This window comes from Leuciscus leuciscus (assembly GCF_965113295.1).
Source record: "Leuciscus leuciscus genome assembly, chromosome: 2".
Taxonomy (NCBI): Eukaryota; Metazoa; Chordata; class Actinopteri; order Cypriniformes; family Leuciscidae; genus Leuciscus; species Leuciscus leuciscus.
This window is the reverse complement of record NC_138726.1, coordinates 65,753,787-65,763,501: the sequence shown is the minus strand read 5'-3', so window position 1 is coordinate 65,763,501 and position 9,715 is coordinate 65,753,787. Positions and strand designations below refer to the sequence as shown.

At 41.4% G+C, this 9,715-nt stretch overlaps 2 protein-coding genes across 3 annotated transcripts in view; one reads left to right on the top strand and one right to left on the bottom strand.

The window, feature by feature from the left end:
• The first annotated feature begins 47 nt into the window (after positions 1 to 47).
• cUnh11orf68 (chromosome Un C11orf68 homolog) lies at positions 48 to 3,713 on the top strand. The gene is made up of 2 exons (XM_082161667.1): positions 48 to 202; positions 2,801 to 3,713. Exon 2 carries the CDS (start codon positions 2,802 to 2,804, stop codon positions 3,528 to 3,530), a length of 729 nt encoding a protein of 242 aa, XP_082017793.1. The 5' UTR covers positions 48 to 202; position 2,801; the 3' UTR covers positions 3,531 to 3,713.
• Positions 3,714 to 6,186: 2,473 nt separating this feature from the next.
• The window catches only part of rela (v-rel avian reticuloendotheliosis viral oncogene homolog A), a 39,107-nt gene continuing 35,578 nt past the window's right edge, over positions 6,187 to 9,715 (bottom strand). Inside the window, exon 12 of one of the 2 annotated variants that reach the window (XM_082161642.1) lies at positions 6,187 to 8,602. In XM_082161642.1, coding sequence (XP_082017768.1) covers positions 8,309 to 8,602 — 294 coding nt within the window. In that variant the 3' untranslated portion in view covers positions 6,187 to 8,308. The remainder of the gene's footprint in view (positions 8,603 to 9,715) is intronic. The other variant, XM_082161643.1, reaches the window with a different exon arrangement.

The window sequence follows — 9,715 nt, the reverse complement described above, 5'->3', positions numbered from 1 at the left end:
GCTGATTTATTAATGTTTTTCTTCCACACCAGCGCGCCATTACAGCTGGTGGCGGAAGTGCGCTAACAGAAAATGCCAACCGCGATAAAACAAAGAAGAAGAAGAAGAAGAAGAAGAAGAGGTCTAAGCGGAAGCCGGAAGTGTTGAGGCGGAAAGAGCCGCAGTGACTCAGCAGAGTTTTGCTAGAAAAACACACTACAGAGTGAGAATTTTACACTTTTAATACATTTAATATGGCAAAGAACATATTAAAAATGATGATACTGGGGTTTTGCGATTAAATATGCCATTTTGTATCATGTCTGATGATGAACAGTGAAGATCTGATGATACAGACGCAGAAAACACCAACAAACGCATCTAACGCGAGAACGTTTTGCCTATAACGTTCCCTAGAAGTATTCAGTTCTGAATGTTTCCAGAAAGTTCACAACGTTTTCTTGGTTATGTGGAAACATTAAAGGAAAGTTCAGTTGTATCATTATGGGAATGTTACTTTTGAACGTTATGAAACAAGTAACATTTAGAAACATTAGATGAACGTTCAACTAAAATGTCTCGGAAAAACCTTCCATGAACGATGTATAAATAACATTTTTGTGCTAATGTTTTGAAACCATTTTTAAAGTCTAGTGGCCGGTTACATAAACTGCTTAGACTAGTTTTATCAACTTTTATTTCTTTAAACCTTTACTCCAGTTACATAAAAAAAGTACATTAGTGTAACTTAAATCCCCAAAATAAGACAAATTACCCCCTTATTAACTGCTAGTTGGTCAGACTAGTTCTTAAAACACAGTGTTAAAGACAAATTTTATGCAACTGACCCCATATAACTTTTAAATAAACGTTCTATTAACGTTAAGCTCATAACATTGCCAGAACGTTAGTCGAATGTTCATCTGACATGATACACAACCGCATATTTAAAGGCGCAGTACGCGATTTCTGTGAAATGGGCCTTTCACACAGGACGCGGTATGCGCGGCGCTTGCCGCTGGGTTCTGCGTTGCCCTTCAGATACAACGCGATTTGCTCTGCGCTATGACGTAGGCGGAGTTTTAAAAACTAGCGGGAGCTCTATTACGTCTGTTGTTCCTCCTTTCGGGCAGCAGCAAACAATGCATCTGTCCCATTCTACATTTATAATGTTACAAAAGGTTCTATTTCAGATAAATGCTGTTCTTTTGAACTTTCCATTCATAAAAGAATCCTGAAATAAAAATGTAAATAACGGTTTTCAACAGTGATAATAATCATAAATGTTTCTTGAGCATCAAATCCTCATAAAATACTGATTTGTGAATACAGCTTTCCTGACGATGGAAAAGTCCTCAAACTTATCTGAACGACCTCAAACTTGTATCGTACAGCTCAGGAAATTCCGACACACACAAGACTAGACGTTCATCCATTTTGATTTCCGTGCTTGTTTGGATCCCCCGATTCTATTGGCCGCGCTGGTAATCGTCACAGAGCGCAGCGGCAAAAGTTGAACTATTTTGAACTTTGACCGCGGCGTGCGCGCGAGCTCGCCAATGATGCGCACCGCTGCGCTTGCGCTTTGGTCGACGCAGCAACAAAACGTCCTTGCGCGGCGCAAGCCATTGAGATGAATGGGTTTTATAGCGCAGCGCCGCGCATACCGCGTCCTGTGTGAAAGGCCCAAAACACTGATGAACGAGCGGCACAACACACTTGTAGCCAATCAGCAGTCAGGGGCGTGTCCACTCATTAGGGGGGAGGGGCCTGTGTTGCATAGCGTGAGTTTGGGGGCGGAGCTACAAAGGTAGGGGCGTGTTTGTTTGGGGTGATTTCTCAGAAATAGCATACTGCACCTTTAATCAAGTATAGGCCTAGTCATTTTAATACGTTTGTTGCCGTATTATACCATTTGTCTGTTTGATTATATATTCAGGTGTGTATCAAATCGTTAACACAAAAACATGTTTTTTTCATCTAACGTTTTTGAAACGGTGTTACAGATCTTATTGTAAATTCCCTTAAAGTCCCCCTGTGGTGTAAATCCAGCTTTTAATGTTGCTTATGTGTCTATGTGGTGTGTGTTTAATATGCTTTAAGACAAACCATGTGTAAGTTCATAAGTCGACACCATTGCTGAGTATTTCCTCCTTAAAACTGCAGTGAACCAAAGACAGTCTCAAAAACACGCTTTGAAATCGCTGGTGTTTCTGACGTCACAAACTACCTTGTAACCAATCAGATCAACGTGTGATCGTCAACCAGTGGATCTCTGAGCTGAGGGAGTGAGTGGAGGCGGGGCTCATTTGCATATTCATAGAACCACGCATACTAAATGAGGCAAGGGTGTCGAGTTACATTCAAGATATTCTAAGGCATGAAGACATTTTATCAAGAAAAATAAAATTTAAATGTGTCATTTTGGGGATCAAAGATGAGTTTAAGGGATAAAGTTATTGACTACAGGGAGACTTTAATGTTTTCTCATTTATATAAACGTTAATAATTACATTTTCATAACTTAAAACGTTCTTAGGAACATTGACATAAAACCAAACAGATTTGTACACCTTTAATACACGTTGAAACGCCGATACTTGGGTTTGTGAGTGAGTGGAGGCAGGGCTAATTTGCATATTCATACAACAACGTATATTAAATGAGGCAAGGGTGTCGAGTTACATTCAAGCTATATTAAGGCATGAAGAATTTTTATTCTAGGAAAAAACCTTGAGAAAAATGTTGGTGATCAAAGATGAGTTTTAAGGGGTAACACTGATTACAAGGGGACTTAATAGCGTTTTCATTGTTCGTACAGTATGGCGGAGGACGAGGCCGGTCGCTCCGAGCAACTCTCCGCCGAGGATTACGCGGCCGAGGCCATGGCCGCCGACATGGACCCCTGGATCATCTTCGACGCGCGTAAGACGCCCCGCGCGGAGTTCAGCGGCTGGCTAGAGTCGAACCGGCCGTCGCAGGTGAGCCGATACGCAGCGCGCGAGGGCGATCGGCCGGTGGGATGGATCGCGGTCCGTGGCCCGCACTACTGCGAGGAGACCGGAGACGTGGACGGGCTTCAGGACAGCTGGGAGACGCTGCTAGCCAGCGGACGTAGCGTCACCTACCACACCATACGAGAGCTAGCGCTAAACCACAGCGTCCTGGACGGGAAGTGGCTAATGCATCTGGACACGGGCTTCAAGGTGGACCGCGCCTGGGAGAGCATCGCTAGAGCCGCGCTGGACGGCAGGATCACCTCCGCTAAGGCTAGCCCGCGCGACCCGCGCTCCGACTCCAGGCACGTCATCTGCGTTTACAACCAGAACTTCACGGACGAGGAGCAGGTGATGCGTTTGGACGCCACTATCCGCGCGGCCGGCGTCAAGTGCGTGCTCTACTACAAGCCCGACGTCTACACGTACCTGGGCATCTACCGCAACAACCGCTGGAAGATCTGCCCCACCATCTACGAGAGCATGTTCGACCTGGAGAGCGTTCCTCGCCGCTCGCACATCATCGATAAAGTCACCAATCTGGAGGTCACCTGACCAAACACTCATTTGTTTTGTAGAAGCGTTGCCGATTTCTGTTTCGTTACGTTGGAAATGATGATGATTATGATGCCAAAAGGGCTGTGATTTGTGTTTTTCCTTTTAAACTTTTTTTATTTTTTGTATTCAACGTTCGTTCGGTTCATTTGTTCTTGTGCCAAATAAACAAGGATATTTTCAGCTGTGTCTCTCAGTGAAGTGTCTCTCAAGTAACGCACATTCTGCAGTTGTTCGCATCTATTACAGCTCGTGTGATCGTACAAAAGCACACTTTAATTTGTAAAATTTAAGTTGAAAAACTTAAACTAAATGAGAATTAGAAATAATGCCCTGGCAATAAACTAGAGCTGCACGATTAATGGTTAAAAGATTTGTTGAATCATTCGTTCTAGTGATTCATTTAAAAAAAAGTGCTGATTCGTGCAGTAATGAAACGAGTGAACTCTTTGAGTGAGTCATTGATTCAATCATTCAAGATATTTGTTCTAAAACGCTGATTCATCCGGTAATGAAACGAGTGAACTCTTTAAGTGAAAACGCTGATTCATCCGGTAATGAAACGAGTGAACTCTTTAAGTGAAAACGCTGATTCATCCGGTAATGAAACGAGTGAACTCTTTGAGCGAGTCACTGAATCAATCATTCAAGATATTTGTTCAAAAACGCTGATTCATCCGGTAATGAAACGAGTGAACTCTTTGAGTGAGTCACTGAATCAATCATTCAAGATATTTGTTCAAAAACGCTGATTCATCCGGTAATGAAACGAGTGAACTCTTTGAGCGAGTCACTGAATCAATCATTCAAGATATTTGTTCAAAAGCGCTGATTCATCCGGTAATGAAACGAGTGAACTCTTTGAGTGAGTCACTGAATCAATCATTCAAGATATTTGTTCAAAAACGCTGATTCATCCGGTAATGAAACGAGTGAACTCTTTGAGTGAGTCATTGAATCAATCATTCAAGATATTTGTTCAAAAGCGCTGATTCATCCGGTAATGAAATGAGTGAACTCTTTGAGTGAGTCACTGAATCAATCATTCAAGATATTTGTTCAAAAACGCTGATTCATCCGGTAATGAAACGAGTGAACTCTTTGAGTGAAAATGCTGATTCATCCGGTAATGAAGTGAACTGTTTGAGCGAGTCACTGAATCAATCATTCAAGATATTTGTTCAAAAACGCTGATTCATCCGGTAATGAAACGAGTGAACTCTTTGAGCGAGTCACTGAATCAATCATTCAAGATATTTGTTCAAAAACGCTGATTCATCCGGTAATGAAACGAGTGAACTCTTTGAGCGAGTCACTGAATCAATCATTCAAGATATTTGTTCAAAAACGCTGATTCATCCGGTAATGAAACGAGTGAACTCTTTGAGCGAGTCACTGAATCAATCATTCAAGATATTTGTTCAAAAGCGCTGATTCATCCGGTAATGAAACGAGTGAACTCTTTGAGCGAGTCACTGAATCAATCATTCAAGATATTTGTTCAAAAGCGCTGATTCATCCGGTAATGAAATGAGTGAACTCTTTGAGTGAGTCACTGAATCAATCATTCAAGATATTTGTTCAAAAACGCTGATTCATCCGGTAATGAAACGAGTGAACTCTTTGAGTGAGTCATTGAATCAATCATTCAAGATATTTGTTCAAAAGCGCTGATTCATCCGGTAATGAAATGAGTGAACTCTTTGAGTGAGTCACTGAATCAATCATTCAAGATATTTGTTCAAAAACGCTGATTCATCCGGTAATGAAACGAGTGAACTCTTTGAGCGAGTCACTGAATCAATCATTCAAGATATTTGTTCTAAAACGCTGATTCAACCGGTAATGAAACGAGTGAACTCTTTGAGTGAAAACGCTGATTCATCCGGTAATGAAGTGAACTGTTTGAGCGAGTCACTGAATCAATCATTCAAGATATTTGTTCAAAAACGCTGATTCATCCGGTAATGAAACGAGTGAACTCTTTGAGCGAGTCACTGAATCAATCATTCAAGATATTTGTTCAAAAACGCTGATTCATCCGGTAATGAAACGAGTGAACTCTTTGAGCGAGTCACTGAATCAATCATTCAAGATATTTGTTCAAAAACGCTGATTCATCCGGTAATGAAACGAGTGAACTCTTTGAGCGAGTCACTGAATCAATCATTCAAGATATTTGTTCAAAAGCGCTGATTCATCCGGTAATGAAACGAGTGAACTCTTTGAGCGAGTCACTGAATCAATCATTCAAGATATTTGTTCAAAAGCGCTGATTCATCCGGTAATGAAATGAGTGAACTCTTTGAGTGAGTCACTGAATCAATCATTCAAGATATTTGTTCAAAAGCGCTGATTCATCCGGTAATGAAATGAGTGAACTCTTTGAGTGAGTCACTGAATCAATCATTCAAGATATTTGTTCTAAAACGCTGATTCAACCGGTAATGAAACGAGTGAACTCTTTGAGTGAAAACGCTGATTCATCCGGTAATGAAGTGAACTGTTTGAGCGAGTCACTGAATCAATCATTCAAGATATTTGTTCAATAACGCTGATTCATCCAGTTCATCCATTCAACGAGTGAGTTCACTCCTAAATCAACGAGACTCGGTTCGTTCGGTTGGTTCTCTGCGCCATATAAACAACCAGGACATTTTCAACAGTTGTTGCATTTATTACAGCTCGTATAATAGTACAAAAGCTTTAGTTTGTACACCTGCAGGAAGGCCACAGAAACAGAATGAACACGTTACATGAATGCGAACAGATGATCAAACAGAACAGAGTATATACACGTTAGATCGACTGGAAACAGCAGATTCCCGCCAGCAGAAGCTCATGCTAATGACCGTCAGTGGAAGATTAGCATACACACACACACCAACACTGGCAGATTAACAGCGGAGCGATGGTGACCAGGACACAAGCGCAGAAACTAGATCACTGTAGATCACTCATATACTGTAGATCACTCATATACTGTAGATCAATATCTGATAACTTTAGCCTCATGATTGGAGCAGCGGCGAATAAAATAGTGCAGTTTTATTTAAACATCAGATATAAACTATAAATGTGTGTGTTTGGATCTGTGTGAGCCGCCGTGAGGTTCTCTAGCGCTCTGGCATTTTCAACATCAACATTTTTGTTTTAATGTTACTGGATTTCATTTTAGTGCTCAAAAAACATGTCTAATAAATTGAAAATGAAAATTCCAGTGTATTTTTGTGTGTGTGTGGAAATGCTGGATTGCGTTTTAATGGTTTAATTAAATTTGGATAATCAAAAATCATGTATGAAAATACAGCAATTCATAGAACTTTAACGTTTTAATATTTTTACAATAATAAGGTTTTTTTATTTTATAAAAAGTTAATTTATTCAGAAAAGCTGTTTTTATGGTAAATGGTAAATGGACTGCATTTATATAGCGCTTTCATAGACCTATGGCCACCAAAGCGCTTTACATAGCCTCACATTCACCCATCCACTCACTCATTCATACACCGACTGCGGTGTCAGCCATGCAAGGCGCCACCCAGCTCGTCGGGAGCAGCTGGGGTTAGGTGTCTTGCTCATGGACACCTCGACACTTGGTCAGGTGGAACCGGGGATTGAACCACCAACCTTTCGGTTTGTAGACAACCTACATGAACCACTGAGCCACTGCCGCCCAGTACAATTGTTTTTAATAAAAAATTATGGTAATCAAATTAACAAATAAATCCTTTAAAATTGAAAAAGCAACAAAAACTTATTACAATTATAATTGGCAAACAACAGTAAAACAAGGAAGACAATTGTGTGATATTCCTTACAAGATAATGTGTTATTAAACTTATTGCTGGAGTACATTCTACTGTACAATGATAATATATTTCGCATCTCTGAAATCACAGATTCTCTGTAAGGACGTGTAACTAAAGCTCAGTGTTTCTAAGGCTGTGATTGGCTGAGCTGCTTGATGAGCCAGTAATTCTGCGCTGTGATTGGCTGAGATGCTTAATAAGGCTGTAATTCTGCGCTGTGATTGGCTGAACTGCTTGATAAGGCTGTAATTCTGTGCTGTGATTGGCTGAGCTGCTTGATGAGCCAGTAATTCTGCGCTGTGATTGGCTGAACTGCTTGATGAGCCAGTAATTCTGCGCAGTGATTGGCTGAACTGCTTGATAAGGCTGTAATTCTGCACTGTGATTGGCTGAACTGCTTGATGAGGCTGTAATTATGCGCTGTGATTGGCTGAGATGCTTAATAAGGCTGTAATTCTGCGCTGTGATTGGCTGAACTGCTTGATAAGGCTGTAATTCTGTGCTGTGATTGGCTGAACTGCTTGATAAGGCTGTAATTTGCACTGTGATTGGCTGAACTGCTTGATGAGGCTGTAATTCTGCGCTGTGATTGGCTGAGATGCTTGAGGCTGTAATTTGCGCTGTGATTGGCTAAGCTGCTTGATGAGGCTGTAATTTGCGCTGTGATTGGCTGAGCTGCTTGATGAGGCTGTAATTCGCGCTGTGATTGGCTGAGCTGCTTGATGAGGCTGTAATTCGCGCTGTGATTGGCTTAATAAGGCACTGCTGTTTATAGAGACAAGGTTTATTCTACCTCACTGTACACAAGATACACATCTGATCCAAAACCGCCACCCAATATAATCTCGTATGTATTGTGTCTGAAAGGGTTCATCAGAGACGGTGTGTTTCAGGACTGAGCGTTCGTTGTTCTTCGGAGTAACTCCTTCACCTCGGCCTGAACAAGAGTCTTGGGTCGCCGCTGGTTTAGGTGGGGTGTCCGGAGAGGAACCCCATGTGATTGCTGCTGGTGAAGATGGACATGAAGCGGTCGTCGTCGATGGAGTTCAGCACCTCCAGGTCGTCGAGCACCGCGGACGCCGGGCTGGAGCCGCTCTCCATCATGGGCTCGTTCTGTAGGAGACTGGCGATGCTGGGGGGGAAGCTCATCCAGGTGGAGCTGTTGGCCGATGGATCCGCCGGCTGATCCGGGACCTCACCGGCGTTCGCCGTGGTCATGTGACACGCGGACTTCCCCATCGACTCGCCGCCTAACATGGCCTGGAACACAGACATTAGCATTACAACTATTAACTAGGTTTCCGCTCTGTGAAATATACATTAGAAATGATGCCTTGCCAATACACTAGAGCTGCAGGATTAATGGTTAAAAGATTCAAACACACACATGATCTTATTCTTACATGACAGCGATTCGGCTCTGCCCATTAAAGCTTCGACATGTACGATCACAGCGAACGTTTAAACAAGGGAAGTCTTTATGAGTGAGTCATTGAATCATTCATTCAAGAGAGTCGCTGATTCATCCAGTAATGAAACAAGCCTTTATGAGTGAGTCATTGAATCATTCATTCAAGTGATTCACTGATTCATCCAGTAATGAAACAAGATTCACCCAGAATCCTGCGGCTCTACAATAAGCTGAAATAAGTTTAAGTTGAAGCACTAAAATCAGCAACAGGAAATAAATAAATAAAACACAAATAAAAATAAAACAAACCTAAATAGCAACAGTGTGTAATTTTAGCGGCATCTAGTGGTGAGGTTGTGAATTGCACCCAACAGAAGTTACGGTTGCCGACAGGGAGTGATGTCGTCGTCTGAGACCGCAGAGAGTAGCCAGTTAAACAATGAGGTTATTATTGTCACTTGTTCATCATTGTGTCAGTGTTTTATTCGCTGACTTTAGCGAGCTTCTTATCATGAAGAACAGCATAGTGACGAAACGCGTTTGTCCGTTCAGGGCCACCGTAGAAACATGTCGATAGGGGTGTGACGGTTAGTATATAACCGTGAGACCGACGGTTATAGTTGAACACCATCATTTCGAACTCTATAACCGCCAAAACCGTGTTATTAAAATATTTTTTTCCAAAAAAAATTGTTGTAGAGAATTTTAAATACTAATTAAAAACAATTGTTAACAGTCTGTGTTATTAATGGTCTACGTCGTTTCCAACTGTATTTGATTCTTTGCCAAGTACCCCCTGACTGACCGCCAATCATTTGAGATAGAAATAAAATCTTTGACTATGATATAGTGATGTGCCATCATTATGAGATTTATTAAACAAATGAAAAACATTTGCAATAATAAACATTAGCAATAAACATTTGCAATAATAAACAACGTATCATTACTGATAACTGATC